The sequence below is a fragment of the Liolophura sinensis genome, chromosome 9, assembly GCF_032854445.1.
Source record: "Liolophura sinensis isolate JHLJ2023 chromosome 9, CUHK_Ljap_v2, whole genome shotgun sequence".
NCBI lineage: Eukaryota > Metazoa > Mollusca > Polyplacophora > Chitonida > Chitonidae > Liolophura > Liolophura sinensis.
The window spans coordinates 15,343,206-15,359,846 of NC_088303.1; the positions used below are offsets into that span (position 1 = coordinate 15,343,206).

General features: G+C 38.6%; 1 protein-coding gene across 2 annotated transcripts in view; it reads left to right on the forward strand.

Annotated features, from left to right (window-relative positions):
- The window catches only part of LOC135474818 (sodium-coupled monocarboxylate transporter 1-like), a 34,941-nt gene extending 18,317 nt beyond the window's left edge, over positions 1-16,624 (forward strand). For both annotated transcript variants that reach the window (XM_064754419.1, XM_064754418.1), the window contains exons 8-17: positions 33-170; positions 982-1,114; positions 1,759-1,847; positions 2,596-2,708; positions 3,240-3,310; positions 3,678-3,764; positions 7,440-7,639; positions 8,376-8,476; positions 11,294-11,418; positions 12,255-16,624. In XM_064754419.1, the coding sequence (XP_064610489.1) occupies positions 33-170; positions 982-1,114; positions 1,759-1,847; positions 2,596-2,708; positions 3,240-3,310; positions 3,678-3,764; positions 7,440-7,639; positions 8,376-8,476; positions 11,294-11,418; positions 12,255-12,368 (1,171 nt within the window). In that variant the 3' untranslated portion in view covers positions 12,369-16,624. The remainder of the gene's footprint in view (positions 1-32; positions 171-981; positions 1,115-1,758; positions 1,848-2,595; positions 2,709-3,239; positions 3,311-3,677; positions 3,765-7,439; positions 7,640-8,375; positions 8,477-11,293; positions 11,419-12,254) is intronic.
- Positions 16,625-16,641: the final 17 nt, after the last annotated feature.

Genomic DNA, 16,641 nt, shown 5'->3' on the forward strand with positions numbered 1-16,641 from the left:
AGAGAATTTGAAACTGTTGTGTTCTTCTCCAGTTTTGACCCAGATCCTACAGTTCGACACACATTCTGGTGCCTTATTCTGGGAGGAACTGTGCGTAAATTTGGCTACAACCTAGGACAACAGGCCATCCAGAGAATGTCCTCAATGGACACGATCAGAAAAGGGCAAAAGTAAGTTTCTAACGCGTACAGCTTATGGGCCCTGATTTAGGAAATCATGTTGTTCATATAAAATCGATGATTCCCAGAGGTATAAAACTACACCATTTTACTTACAGTATAAAATGTACTACTACAGTACTTACCACATCAAAATGGAAAGTTATCAGATTTTCTACGACATATCTAACGGCTGGCTCTTGGGTTTATCTCGTGTTATCAAAGATTTCGTTTTAACTTTTGATTCATGTCAAACAAAACCTGATGTTTATTTCATAAAGTTTATACAAGATTTGAAGATTCACTGAAATATGTACTGTATTTGTACAAATTAAATGGAAACTGGCATGTTAAAATTTCAAGGACTTTCCAGGGTCATCCATATGGCGATGGACAGACTATTGGTTTTCTTTAGGCGTGTTAAGTATGTTTTGGTCCTTTTCTTATATTCATTTTAGATTTACATGTACTATACATTGGTGAAAATGAAACTGAAGAATGGCCTATGATAGACATACCCGTAGGTCACATACCTTGTGAAACGGACTTCTGCATGCCTCATGAGCTGCCGAATTACCCATGGAGCTCTGCAGGCACACTTGGTTAACATGTTTGGAGGTCAGTGAGGCTGCTATACTGTAAATAGCAAGGATGCTACAAACTAGGATAATACTGAGGTTGCTAGATGGAGGTCAGTGAGGCTGCTATAGATTGAGATTAGTGAGGTGGTGTGTGCTAATCCAGATGATGCTGGCTCATGTGTAACTTTTTCTCAGCAGTTTCAGGTAATTGTACAAATACTGCACATTCTCCGTGTTTTCAGGATTGTCCTATTGGCTATACCAGGATTTGTAACCTTTGGAACTCTTGCTTGTTTGGAGGGGCTTTTGGCATACGCATATTTTGCTGAAATAGGTTGTGATCCATTAGAAGCTAAGATGATCAAAACCAATCAAGTAAGTTTGGAGTAAGCTTATGAATATTCCCTGCCCTTGTTTTACAACATTTTTGAATTTTGTGTATATTTTGACAATCTGGAAAATGGAAGACACATTGCAAACAATCACTGAAGACATCCCCTTAGCTCAATCTGTTCAGTGACCTTTTGTGATTTCAGACCAGTGGCATCCCCACTGCATGACCAGGCAATGCAAGTGTATTTTGGTCTGCTATGTGATTTGATTTTATTACACCTGATGATGAAGCCTTGAATTTGTTAAAATTTTAACTTGTTTACATAATAAACTTTGTCATTACTGCATACGTACACAGCTTTACTGTGCAGTATTTATTTATTTGATTGGTGTTTTACGCTGTCCTCAAGAATATTTCACTTATACGACAGTAGCCCGCATTAAGGTGGGAGGAAACGGGAGGAAATTCACAGGTTGCTGGCAGATCTTCCCACGAATGGCTGCAGAGAAAGCCAGCATATGCAAGACTTGAAGTCACAGTAACTGCAGTGGCAGGAGACTCCTGGATCATTGTGCTGTGCTGGCATGCTTACCCTGTCGTCCCTGATTTTTCCCCTGCCCCTGTGCTATAAACGCTGCTACAAAGACTGCCCTTATTCATTTATCCTTGCCTTTTTGTTTGGTAGGTATTTCCTTATTTCGTCATGTCCCTGTTCCATTCCTATCCGGGACTACCAGGAGTGTTCCTCTCATCTGTATTTAGTGCATCGCTGAGGTAATTGTATCACATTTATGTTATGAAATGTCATCTTTTACAGCTATAAAGGCTCAGCTTTAGATTTAAATTAAAAGAGGATTCATTTTATTTCCAAACTAATGAATGTTATTCATGCAAAAATTTCTGCATGTACTTTCAAAATCTGTGCAGCCATGGAATTCACAAAAGATAGTGAAGTGTTGGTGTTGGTGTCTCCATAGCCTATAGGCCCTTAACCATTGAAAATGACAACTGCACATATAGTGGGATATCTAACCACTAAGGTTTTTCAGCCTGACAGAACATATCTCAAATTATTGCAGGATTGAGTCCAGCTGTTGCTGGTTGGCCGCAGCTTCAAATCAGGAAGTTTCACAGATATCTGGTGAAGGCCTGTCATTAACTAAGGGCACTCTGTTTCCTCCAAGCTTAAACAAGCTGCTCTGATCGACAGGAAAGAAAGACCTGAAACTGTTTGGCTGAGTAGGTCTCTTTGAGTGGACATATTGGCTGCTACATCGTCACTGACTAAATGTGCTCAGTTCATAGTATTCAAATGTTTTAGGATTGGGTGTGGTCTGGAAATTGAAGGCAATGTCAAAGTGGATTGATTTAATAAGGAAGTCATAAAAAAGGGATTAGTGGAAATTTTGTGATAGCAAGTCCTGGTATATTACTATCTACCGGGTATACACCAAAAGAGGGGGGCGACAGAAGGGCATACTTGATACATGAGCTAATCTTTGGTGTTCCGTCTTGTTTTCAGTACTTTATCCTCAAACTTGAATTCCATCTCGGCCATGATATCGACAGACTTTATCCAGCCATATTTTCCAAAATTAAATGATCTTAAAACTACAATCATCGCGAAACTTACAGGTAAGATGATTCACTTTTTGGTTTTGAGAAAAATTATTTTTGATATTTCTTTAAATTATTTAATAGAGTTTCATGCTTCAAAAAATATCAAAATATCAAAAATACTTCATTTATGCACATCCCACCACCAAGGGGAAATTGAATGGATGGATGGATGAATGAACGCATGATTATGACTGTACAATACCATACCAATTTACCAAAATCAAACATGTTCAAAATAGGAGACAGTGACAGTAAGATAGAATCAATAAATAACATAACTAATTACTTCAAGTAAAACTTGGCAGATTGTATTGGTTGTGGAACCAAAATGGCCTTCACCAGTAAACATATAGTTTTAGAAAATGACAACTGCACATATAGTGGGATATCTAACCACTAATGTTTTTCAGCCTGACAGAACATATCTCAAATTATTCTTTATGTATGTACATGCTGTAGAGGTATTAAGTAATGTGCCACAGTCCAGTGTCTGGTCTAATACTTGCTACTACTCGCTATATGTAGACCACATTCTTCTACCCACAGTGGTTGTGTTTGGATTGATAGCAGTTGGGGTTTCGTTTCTAGCAGCAATGACAAAAGGGCCCTTGTATCAGGTGAAATGTTTGTTTCTTTTCTCAGTAATGGAATTCATACTTTGAAAGAAAAGTACATGTAGTATTGCAATCAAAGGTTATCTCTTCGAAAGCCGCGTTACAAAATTAATTTCCAAGTATTAATTGTGTTTTTTAAATTTGGTTAAAATTTTAATCATAAATTATACCTAATTATTCTTAACATGATATTTGGGGAAAAAATAATTAAACAATAGACAAAAATACAGAGTTCTATTCACAGCATGTATGAACTATGATTTCAAACAATCAAAATTTCAATTGCTTACAAAATTGACTTTTGACCATTTGATGTTAACTTTTGGAGGTGCCAACACTGAACTTTCTCCATGTCCATTTTTTTTTTTAGGTATCTTCAATTCTCTTGAGTTCATTTGATGCACCCCTGACTGGGATATTCCTTTTGGGAGCTCTGATGCCTTCTACCACAGCCAAGGTAATTGTGGATATAATTACAGGCTTATTATTACTACATGCATATGGTGTGGTAGTCACGCGTATGTGGTATGGTTATTACATGTATATGGTGTGGTAGTCACATGTATGTGGTATGGTTATTACATGTGTATGGTGTGATAGTCACATGTATGTGGTATGGTTATTACATGTATATGGTGTAGTAATCAGGTATATGTGGTATGGTTATTACATGTATATGGTGTAGTAATCATGGGTATGTGGTATGGTTATTACATATATATGGTGTAGTAATCAGGTATATGTGGTATGGTTATTACATGTATATGGTGTAGTAATCAGGTATATGTAGTATGGTTATTACATGTATATGGTGTAGTAATCATGGGTATGTGGTATGGTTATTACATGTATATGGTGTAGTAATCAGGTGTATGTGGTATGGTTATTACAGTTATATGGTCTGGTTTATATTACATGAGCACACTAGCACAATGAACCGGAAGCGCCTGACCAATGCGGTCACTGTGAGTTAAAGGCCGGCTGTATGTGGGAAGGTCTTTGCAGCAACCTCCAGATGGTTGCGGGTTCCCCCTGGCTTTGCCCCGTTTCCTCCCACCATAATGCTGGCTGCCGTCGTATAAGTCAAATATTCTTGAGTATGGCATAAAACACCAATCAAAAAAAATAAATAAATAATGTGCATGATATGGTTGTTACATGTGTTATGCCTTTTACATGTATATGTTATGGCTATTAGGTGTACGTGTATATGTTTTGGCTGTTACATAGGTATGTTATGGCTGTTAAATGTATATGTTATGGCTAATAGATGTACATGTATATGTTATGGCTATTACATATATATGTTATGGCTATTAGATGTACATGTATATGTTGTGGCTATTAGATGTATATGTTATGGCTGTTAGATATATATGTTATGGCTATTAGATGTATATGTTGTGGCTATTAGATGTACATGTTATGGCTGTTTCATGTATATGTTATGGCTATTAGATGTATATGGTGTGGCTATTACATGTACGTGTTATGGCTGTTAGATGTATATGTTATCTCTGTTACCTGTATATGTTATGACTGTTAGATGTATATGTTATGTCTGTTACCTGTATATGTTATGGCTATTAGATGTATATGTTATATCTGTTACCTGTATGTGTTATGGCTATTAGATGTATATGTTATGTCTGTTACCTGTATGTGTTATGGCTATTAGATGTATATGTTATGGCTGTTACATGTATATGTTATGGCTGTTAGATGTATACAGAGTTGTTATTACATGTATACGTATATGGTATGCTGGTTTTATTATTTGCACGGTCAAGTAATCTTTTAGATACGGTTGTCTGTTTCCTTAAGAATAATTAACATATGGATAGAGTTTGCATCATCTTTGATATTGTGATATACAATGATGGGAGGTGCCGACTGTGGTATGATAGAGACATGATGTACATTTAAATTCTGGTCACAAAATTCATGTAATACTGTATTTATGATAGATTTTTATCTTTAAAAATTTAAAATCAATTTTTAAACACAGATGCTGGATGTGAGGGAGTTTCCTGATACCAAATCCAGCAGTGCACGCATATCCTTGACTGCATCTGTTATCGTACTTGAAGCATTTCGCCTCCATCGATAACCAAAACCATATCACATCTACTACCCTAATTCCTCAACTTTTTCACATATTAAAGTGCAGCTTTCAATGCAGTTTATGCACATTTTTAATTTATTTTGGAGACCAAGTTACATTGTTTGGATTGGCCAGTTTCTAGTCTTCACAAAAAGTATAATTCTATCAGCCTGCATAGAATGATGCCTTCAGAATATGTTTCAATAAACAACCTTGCAAAACAGTGCCTTCCTGAGACATTGACTCTCTTGCGTCCATTTGATCATTTCTGCTGCCTTGATGAAAGTAAGTGGTGGAGAGTGCTCTCTGGTGTGATCTTACATTACGTTTGCCTTCCACCAATATGATAGATGTCACACGTTGCCTTCCACCAATACGATGGATGTCACACGTTGTCTTCCACCAATACGACGGATGCCTTCCACCAATACGATGGATGTCATACGTTAGAAAGGTCTAACCATCATTGAACGCTTCTTGCCTTTCACCAATACGATGGATGTCATACATTGGAAAGGCCTAACCATCATTGAACGCTTCTTGCCTTCCACCAGTATGATGGATGTCACACACTGGAAATGTCTAACCATCATTGAACGCTTCTTGCCTTCCACCAGTTCGATGGATGTCACCCGTTGGAAAGGTCTAACCATCATTGAACACTTCTTGTCTTCCACCAGTACGATGGATGTCACACATTGGAAAGGTCTAACCATCATTGAACGCTTCTTGCCTTCCACCAATACGATGGATGTCACACATTGGAGAGGTCTAACCATCATTAAACGCTTTTTGCCTTTCACCAGTATGATGGATGTCACACATTGGAAAGGTCTAACCATCATTGAACGCTGCTTGCCTTCCACCAGTACGATGGATGTCACCCGTTCGAAAGGTCTAACCATCATTGAACGCTTCTTGCCTTCCACCAATATGATGGATGTCACACATTGGAAAGGTCTAACCATCACTGAGCGCTTCTTGCCTTCCACCAGTACGATGGATGTCACACATTGGAATGATCTAACCATCATTGAACGCTTCTTGCCTTCCACCAGTACTATAGATGTCACACGTTGGAAAGGTCTAACCATCATTGAACGCTTCTTGTCTTCCACCAATACGATGGATGTCACACATTGGAAAGGCCTAACCATCATTGAACTCTTCTTGCCTTCCACCAATACGATGGATGTTACACATTGGAAAGGCCTAACCATCATTGAACGCTTCTTGCCTTCCACCAGTACGATGGATGTCACACATTGGAAAGGTCTAACCATCATTGAACGATTCTTGCCTTCCACCAATACGATGGATGTCACACGTTGGAAAGGTCTAACCATCATTGGACGCTTCTTGTCTTCCACCAATTCGATGGATGTCACACATTGGAAAGGTCTGACCATCATTGAACGCTGCTTGCCTTCCACCAGTACGATGGATGTCACACACTGGAAAGGTCTAACCATCATTGAACGCTTCTTGCCTTCCACCAGTACGATAGATGTCACACATTGGAAAGGTCTAACCATCATTGAACGCTGCTTGCCTTCCACCAGTACGATGGATGTCACACATTGGAAAGGTCTAACCATCATTGAACGCTTCTTGCCTTCCTCCAATACGATGGATGTCACACATTGGAGAGGTCTAACCATCATTGAACGCTTCTTGCCTTTCACCAATACGATGGATGTCACACATTGGAAAGGTCTAACCATCATTGAACGCTGCTTGCCGTCCACCAGTACGATGGATGTCACACATTGGAAAGGTCTAACCATCATTGTCTGCCACCAATACGATGGATGTCATACGTTGGAAAGCTCTAACCTTCATTGAACACTTCTTGCCTTCCACCAGTATGGTGTGCCTCTGTATTTGAGAGAGTTTGATCGGTTGATGGTTTCATTCATAAATCTGACAAGCAAATACTCCGGTTTCTGCCAAATTCTTGGTTATGCCATCAAACAACGATCAGTCACTCACACTGAATGTCGCCCTGTATTGTTTTCTGTTTGACAGGGTGCTATGGGTGGTGCCATGTGTGGATTTGGGCTGACATTGTGGATATCTATGGGAGGGGCGTTTTCTGATGGCATTCCGCAGACACCACGCTTGCCCTCCCCAGGAATTGACCACTGCCCTAACACTAACGTGACTAGCCTCATGCTGCAGACTGTCTCACAAGCCAACATCACCAATTCAACATCAGATATATATTCGTAAGTGTGCAAAGTACAGTGGAAATGTAAGTGTTTGGTTTTATGTGTCATTTAGAGGTACACAATAGACACATTGAAACAACATAAACCATGCTTGTCAACGCTCATTTTCTGTTTCTCCTTACAAAGTTTACACTCATTTTTTTTTACCCCTAGCCTGTAATTCATTTTAAACTATAGGTTTTGTAAGTTGTGTAGTATGTGACATTTTAGTATCTTAGGTTTTATGGTCTATTCATAATGATTGTTCGCATACACTTATAAAACTAATAATTGTCATATACTTTTTGCACCTGTTAAATACGGTGTTTTAGCATATTTTTTTTTTCAAGTGTTTTGTGTTGAAATGGCGTATACTGCTTACATGTGCATATGCATTGTTGTGTAATATTAATGTACATCTACCACGTAGCACATAAAATTAAAGATTTACCACATAGAGCAAAACTATAGCAGTGTATTACACAATGGCAGTGTAATAGATGGCAAATGGTCAATCATAACAAATGAAATACAACTTCCTGTCAATTTACCTCAGGCAGGGTTTATTTAAACCCTACATGTAAATGCTTAAATACATAAAGTAGTTAACTACACTGTGTCTGGCATCATGCCTTGAGCAAAATTGGGTACAAAAACATTGCAAGGAGTACAGCTTATTATGAGTACAGCTTATTATGAGTACAGCTTATTATAATTACAGATGATTTTATAAACGCAAACCCTTTGTTTTCAGATCACCCTTGGTCAAGCTTTACTCTTTGTCCTATATGTGGCTCTCAACAGTCGGGATTCTTACCACAGTCATTATTGGATACATACTCAGCCATGTTACAGGTGAGATGACATTGCAGGGTACATACTCAGCCATGTTACAGGTGAGATGACATTGTAGGGTACATACTCAGCCATGTTACAGGTGAGATGACTTTGTAGGGTACATACTCAGCCATGTTACAGGTGACGTAACATTTGTAGGGTACATACTCAGCCATTTTACTGGTGAGATGACATTGTAGGGTACATACGTAGCCGTGTTTCAGGTGAGGTGACATTGTAGGGTACATACTTAGTCATGTTACAGGTAAGGTAACATTGTAGGGTACATACTCAGCCATGTTACTGGTGAGGCAACATTGTAGGGAACATACTCAGCCATGTTACTGGTGAGATGACATTGTAGGGAACATACTCAGCCATGTTACAGGTAAGGTTACAGTGTGAGGGGTACATATTCAGTCATGTCACAAGTAGTCACATTGTGGGGGTACATATTCAGCCATTTTACACATGAATTCACGTTGTTGGGGTTCATATTCAGCCATGTTACAGGGGAGGTTACATTGTAAGGGTACCGTCAGTCATGTTACAGGTGAAGTCACATTGTTGGGGTTCATACTCAGCCATGTTACAGGGGAGGTTACATTGTAGGGGTACATATTCAGCCATGTTACAGGGGAGGTTACATTGTAGGGGTACAGTCAGTCATGTTACAGGTTAGGTTACATTGTATGGGTACATATATAGCCATGTTACAGGTGAGGTGACATTGTTGTAGTACATATATAGCCATGTTACAGGGGAGGTCACATTGTAGGGCTACATATTCAGTCACATTACAGGTGAGGTCACATTGTAGGGGTACATGTTCAATCATGTTACAGGTGAGGTCGCATTGTGGGGTACATACTGAGCCATGTTACAGGTAAGGTCACATTAATAGGGTTCATATTCAGCCATGTTACAGGTGAGATGACATTGTAGGGTACATACTCAGCCATGTTACAGGTGAGATGACTTTGTAGGGTACATACTCAGCCATGTTACAGGTGACGTAACATTTGTAGGGTACATACTCAGCCATTTTACTGGTGAGATGACATTGTAGGGTACATACGTAGCCGTGTTTCAGGTGAGGTGACATTGTAGGGTACATACTTAGTCATGTTACAGGTAAGGTAACATTGTAGGGTACATACTCAGCCATGTTACTGGTGAGGCAACATTGTAGGGAACATACTCAGCCATGTTACTGGTGAGATGACATTGTAGGGAACATACTCAGCCATGTTACAGGTAAGGTTACAGTGTGAGGGGTACATATTCAGTCATGTCACAAGTAGTCACATTGTGGGGGTACATATTCAGCCATTTTACACATGAATTCACGTTGTTGGGGTTCATATTCAGCCATGTTACAGGGGAGGTTACATTGTAAGGGTACCGTCAGTCATGTTACAGGTGAAGTCACATTGTTGGGGTTCATACTCAGCCATGTTACAGGGGAGGTTACATTGTAGGGGTACATATTCAGCCATGTTACAGGGGAGGTTACATTGTAGGGGTACAGTCAGTCATGTTACAGGTTAGGTTACATTGTATGGGTACATATATAGCCATGTTACAGGTGAGGTGACATTGTTGTAGTACATATATAGCCATGTTACAGGGGAGGTCACATTGTAGGGCTACATATTCAGTCACATTACAGGTGAGGTCACATTGTAGGGGTACATGTTCAATCATGTTACAGGTGAGGTCGCATTGTGGGGTACATACTGAGCCATGTTACAGGTAAGGTCACATTAATAGGGTTCATATTCAGCCATGTTACAGGGGAGGTTACATTGCAAGGGTACCGTCAGTAATGTTACAGGTGAAGTCACATTGTAGGGGTTCATATTCAGCCATGTTACAGGGGAGGTTACATTGTAGGGGTACAGTCAGTCATGTTACAGGTTAGGTTACATTGTGGGGGTACATATATAGCCATGTTACAGGTGAGGTGACATTGTTGTAGTACATATATAGCCATGTTACAGGGGAGGTCACATTGTAGGGGTACATGTTCAATCATGTTACAGGTGAGGTCGCATTGTGGGGTACATACGGAGCCATGTTACAGGTAAGGTCACATTAATAGGGTACATATTCAGCCATGTTACAGGTGAGGTTAGATTGTTGGGGTTCATATTCAAGCATGTTACAGGTGAGGTCACATTGTAGGGGTACATATTCAGCCATGTGTTGAGTAAGGTATTGGTGTAAGGCTCATATTTTCTAGAGTAATTCAACAGTTGTTGAGATCGTTCTTCAGACTTTTGCACCCGAAACAAATCAGTTACATGATATTAGTCCCAAGTACCAGTTTAGAGGAAACAACGTGAATATGTTCACACCTGACCTGTCAATCAGTTTGGACTTTTTGTGAGATCAACCATTGCATTCAATTCAAATTTGGTAGCCTTTGTCTTGGCTTCACAGTGGTTAGGTGCGGATCAAGTTGGTGTCATCTAATGTTCATTGAAAACCACTTGTCTTCCACGTGTGAAAGTGTGTCAGGTTGCTAGTTTGATTCATGAAATTGACAACCCTTGTATAAGAGAATAATTTTCTTGTACTGCATTAAACATACAATACAGTAAATTGATCTCATGGACTTACAGTTGGCTATTCTGACGGCTCAAACTGGTAATAAATCAAAAGCAAGACTTCCAGAATTTGTTCTTACCATTTCTGACTCAGTGATCCAAAGTACATGTACCCCACTTAAAACATGACTGACAAGTTTACCGGCTTGAATCAGGTAGTTTTTGCCAAATGTCCCTATCAATCACTCAGGTGTGATACCATAGAGGTGTGAATGTTTTCCAGGTGCTAACAAGCCAGGTGATGTGGACCCTCGTTTTCTGATACCTGTCTGTGATAAATTGTGTTGTTGCCTGCCCGAGTCAGTCAGAGAGCGCTTCCGGCCAAGTGACCTAAAAGTTGAACTAAATGTAAGTAAAAATTCCTTCAACTTTCTTCTTTCTTCACCTACGTCGTATTTATTTCCCCCAGGTTCCGTCTAGCTAAAAAAAAATACTACACATATATAAGACTTATTTTCTCTTAACTGGACACCCTTTCGTGAACATATAGATCACTTTTTCTGTCCATTCATCCGTCTGTTTGTCTGTTTGTGTGTGTGTCTGTCTGTTTATCTGTTTGTCTGTCTTGCTAAGATTTGTGTGGACCACATTTGGGCATTTATTAGTCATAGTTTTCTCAAGGTCACACAAAATTGTGAAACGACCTGGACTTGTGCACTGTCAGGTTATTTTTTCACATTTCGATCTGTTTTAGGAGATTTCTTCCCTTGTGAGTATTTTACTGGCCATTGATATTGCAGAGGAAATCTGTGCAGGTCATATCCACCTGTTTGGGATAGGATTTTCAAAGTTGCACAAAGTGTGCGAAATAACCTGCGGTTTCACACAGTCATGTTACTTTTTCATCAATTTATGTAGTTGTCTGCCCTTGTGAATATTTTTTTTCATTTGTGTCTTATGCAGATTGTGTATTTGCACACAAGTACTCTCATTCTCTTGAAAATATATTAATATTGTTGTATGGTTGATTGTGCTATATTTGTATTTTTCTGGAGGGGAGCTGGGACATGTGCCCTCGCAGTTTCCGATTGCTTTCTTCTTCATCTTTAAATGTCTTTTTTGCCATACGTACCATTCTTGTATATGTACATATCACTGCATTATTACTTAGTCGTTTTAGTTTTAATACATATGTACATGTACTACTAAAATACTAACAGTCAGTCTTCTTTTGTCATTATCAGGGCACAGAAAAATGTCTTACTGAATCCAAACAAAAACCAGAGATACAAGGGGTTAAATTTGAAACAAACAATGAAGAATGCAATGCTCAGTTGGTGGCCTGCACTAAGCTGTGACGTGACCCTGCTGGAGCATACTGGTTGAAACTGAACCAGACTGGATAAGACTGGACCAGACCGGTTGAAAGTGGATTGCATATCATGTCATGGTTTTCTGAGAAAGGACTGTTATGGATGTTATCAATGAATAAAACTTAACTGCAGACTATAAATGTAACTGTATAACCTCATGTTGATGATAAAGTTGAGTCATTATTCAGTATAAACTATATACTTTTAGGTTCTGTTGTTTCTTCAATTTGTGTCCAATGCAGGAGGTGTGGGTTCATTCCCAGTCATGAGCATGAATCCCAGATGTTCTTCCATCCAGGTAGTGTGCATGATTACAAATTGTTAGTAACTTGTCAAAGGTATGTGGCTCTTTGTGGGCACTCTGGTTTCTTCTGCAGATGGAAGAAACTGACCATCTTCTTTAATCGAAAGATTGTTAAGTTTGACTTTAACAATAATCAAATTACCAGGGTTACCAGGGCCCTATCAAAGCTCAGCAGCCTTGAAGAATGTCCTAGTCATGAATTATCATAAAGGAAATCACTCAGAAGTTTGAAAAAAAGTCACTAAAAAGTTGAAGAATTTGTTTTGCCCTGAGGGTTAGGATGTTAGGATTATAACATATTCATCACATTTCTGGTAATCCTGTGGATTTTTATTTCTCTCTTATTTCAGTCTCATGGTGAAATATATCTTAGTTACACCATCTAATGGTGCAATAAGTGTCTTCAGATTTTGTCATTCTGCATCTTGGAAGTTAGGAATTATTGTCAGATTTGTTCTTGGAGAATATCTGTGGCAGTCCTGTTTTAAATAAATGAATGGCATAACTGACAATGTAAATAGACTACGAGGCATTTCAGTTCTAGTTATATATGGACATTTTACTTTGTATGTATAAATTACATGTATGCCTGAGGCATTTAGTTTTTTTTGCAACCATATGTAAGTAAAGTTATCTCTGCTATGCAGTGGCCATATGCAGCTTTTAGCCCTGAATTCATGTGATACCGGTACATTGCTAGATCCCATACTGTTAACCAGTTTGATAGCTTCAGTTGGCGGTTACATATTATGTGTTTGAAACTGTAAACTTGTGTGTCTGTGCTATACAGTGGCTAAGTGCCATGGTATAAACTGTGTTACACAGTGGCTAAGTCCCACCGTGTTACACAATGGCCAAGCCCCTTGGTGTTATGCAGTGGCCAAGCCCCATGAGTGTTACGCAGTGGCCAAGCCCTATGGTATTACACAGTGGCCAAGCCCCATGGTGTTACACAGTGGCCAATCCCCTTGGTGTTACACTGTGGCCAAGCCCCATGGTGTTACACAGTGGCCAAGCCCCATAGTGTTACGCGGTGCCCAAGCCCCATGGTGTTATGCAGTGGCCAATCCTCATGGTGTTACGCGGTGCCCAAGCCCCATGGTGTTATGCAGTGGCCAATCCTCATGGTGTTACACAGTGTATGCATGTAGCCTTATTCATGTCATTTAGTACTTTCCAAATAAGTCTAATAGTATTCAGTTTATTGTTGTATTAACTTACCATACAAAATCAATAAATCTAACAAACAGAATGTACCTGTTAAAGCATAATTCATTTTAAATCAGGTAAAGTGGAATGTTCATGTAGATGGTTGTATATTCAGTCTAACTAGAATCATACATATGATCTGATTTTAATTAATTAGATTGGGTTGCACGTTACACTGTCTGCATTGTACGGCTCAATCTCATTGACATATTGCACCAAATATATCACAAAAGAACTATCAGCTAAAAAGTAACAACAGGTCTCCAGGTGTCATCAAAGGGAATATGTGATTCATTAAAAGTGTGCCTTAATTGTGAATGTAACAGTACAAGTATATGCCAAATACACAAGACATTTGCTTTACTGATGTATATGTGCATCCAATATTCTCGCTTATCTTTGTGGGAGAACAAGTTATTGAAACTAATGTTTAGCTGGTAATGGCAATGAAAATAAACTTATTTTGGCACATCAAATTCTTTCAGGGTTGTATGTTGTAAACCATTTGAAGTAGGGTTACTAGGACAATATTTGCTTCATTTTTTTGCCAGAGGACCTGACGAGGACCTCTGGAATTTGGACCACCTTGTCATCCGCGAGGAATCGTGGTTCTAAGAAATCGCTCGGACAGAGGAAGCATAGTTGTGTTTGTCCTACACTTATGAACGTCGTTTGCACACACCATGTACTCTCACCGACAGACAGTTAAATTCAAACTTAGAAGTACAGGGGCCACTTTCACAAATCTTCCGCAGGCATATTTCACCTAACTTTTATTTTATTAAAGATGTCTTAGGTTATAGCACCAAAAGGCAACATAAATTATGAGAAAAGTTATGGAAATAAATTAAAGAATGTTTGTGAAAGTGTGACCAGACGCAGACAGACAGTCTCTACAAGCACTACCAGGTAATATTATACATGTATTTCTACAATGCTGTATTGTTAGCTTGGATACTGAACATTTACAACCATGGTGTAACAATTACGAGTCATCAGTCCTTCATGGCCTTGTCAGACCAAAAGACAAAAAAGGCAACTCGACAGACAGACATGTATTTAGACAGTATTGACATACCAGAGCAGATGAACCTGGGTGTAACAATCTGGACATTATTAAAATGGCACTTTCATACGAAAGAGAACTAACTTCTCAGATTATACAAAACAGTGGTTTAAACAAAACAGGAGATCAACATACAACAAAAAGTTGAAGATTACAACCTACAGACATGTAAGCGCGCGTTGCATGTCACGTGTCATGTGAATAGTATTTGCCTTAAAATCCGGCTCTGAAAAAATATATTTTAGAGGCACATGTAGCTAAAAGGTCATAAATAAAATATTACTTTTGTTCCTAAAACTCATATTCTTTCAGTAGGATATCACCCTACATTCCAACAAGCCTTTAAACTACTATTCAAAGATGATGGAACTCGGAATCCGGCAAAGTGATTAAATTAATTTAGTCATGCATGGTCGGTATTTGATATCGCATACATGTACATTTAAAATCTGCACTTAAAAAGCACCAATATTTAGTTTACAGGGCATAGGAAAACAGGACAGTCCTGACTTTCGTGAAACATGACCCAAGACAAAACTGAACCTGGAAATATCCCAACGTATTCCGCAGAGAAAAACTGACTTCATACAACATGACCACTAGAAGTCTGATGGAACAGAATCATGGAAGAACAAATACAACGAATACTACAGGTGCCGTATTTCCAGGTTTTGAATTTTGCTGTGTACTTACATGTATATACATAGTAACTATTTAAAAACAATATGAAAGGGGAATATGTTGAATTTCAGCAGTTTCTGAACAATGACAATTGCATGGAAGTCGAGTGTACTATTAGACACGTAGCACAATCATACACACTTCACCATGTACGATTTATCACAGTTTTCAAATTAAGTATGTATATGAACTATTGTAATACTACATGTGCATGTATGTATACTTCTTTGCCAATATATCACAAAATATATCAATTTCCAAACACACTTTTATCACATGAAAATTTAATGGAGTTTCATTAAGAAAACATTGCGTTTTACATACTGAAGGTGCTCCATGGTAATCTAAAATAGTGGATACTTGGTCACCATGATTGATCACATGGTGATGTCATCAAAAAGGTAGTAAAACTCACGTAAAACCCAGTTATGCTCTTTATATGTAAGATGTGCTTTCTCATTGGTGAGTCAGCCGAAATATACATAGTAAATATAAATGGACATTTTGAATAGGAAAAGATGAATGAATGATTATATTATGATATGGGTTAACACCACTTCAGCAAATATTGCTATCGTATCACATAAATACTGGTGTGTTAATCATGGGTGAGTCTGTCAGAATCCCATCACCGAAACACGTACATGTCATAATCAGAAAAAACCTTAATTCTCATCTCTGGGTGTTTTACACTCAATGTGAATGTGAAGAATGTGAAACATTTTTTGATGTACAGGTATTTGTGTTTTGAGCGATGGTACTCTGAGACATGTCAATAAAATCTTGAAAGTCAACCATATTGCTGGAGGAAACAGCATTTCCAGAGGAAACCAAGCACTTTGAGGAAACCAAACCTTTCCATTAGAATGCACTTTGCCGAGCTCACAACAACTATGCACTCTTTACTACTATCTGTCCATGTGTTTTCATTACTCATAAACCACCCTGTTGCTTTCCAACAAAATAATCCCAAGTGTAAAGCACCCAGTAACTGAAAT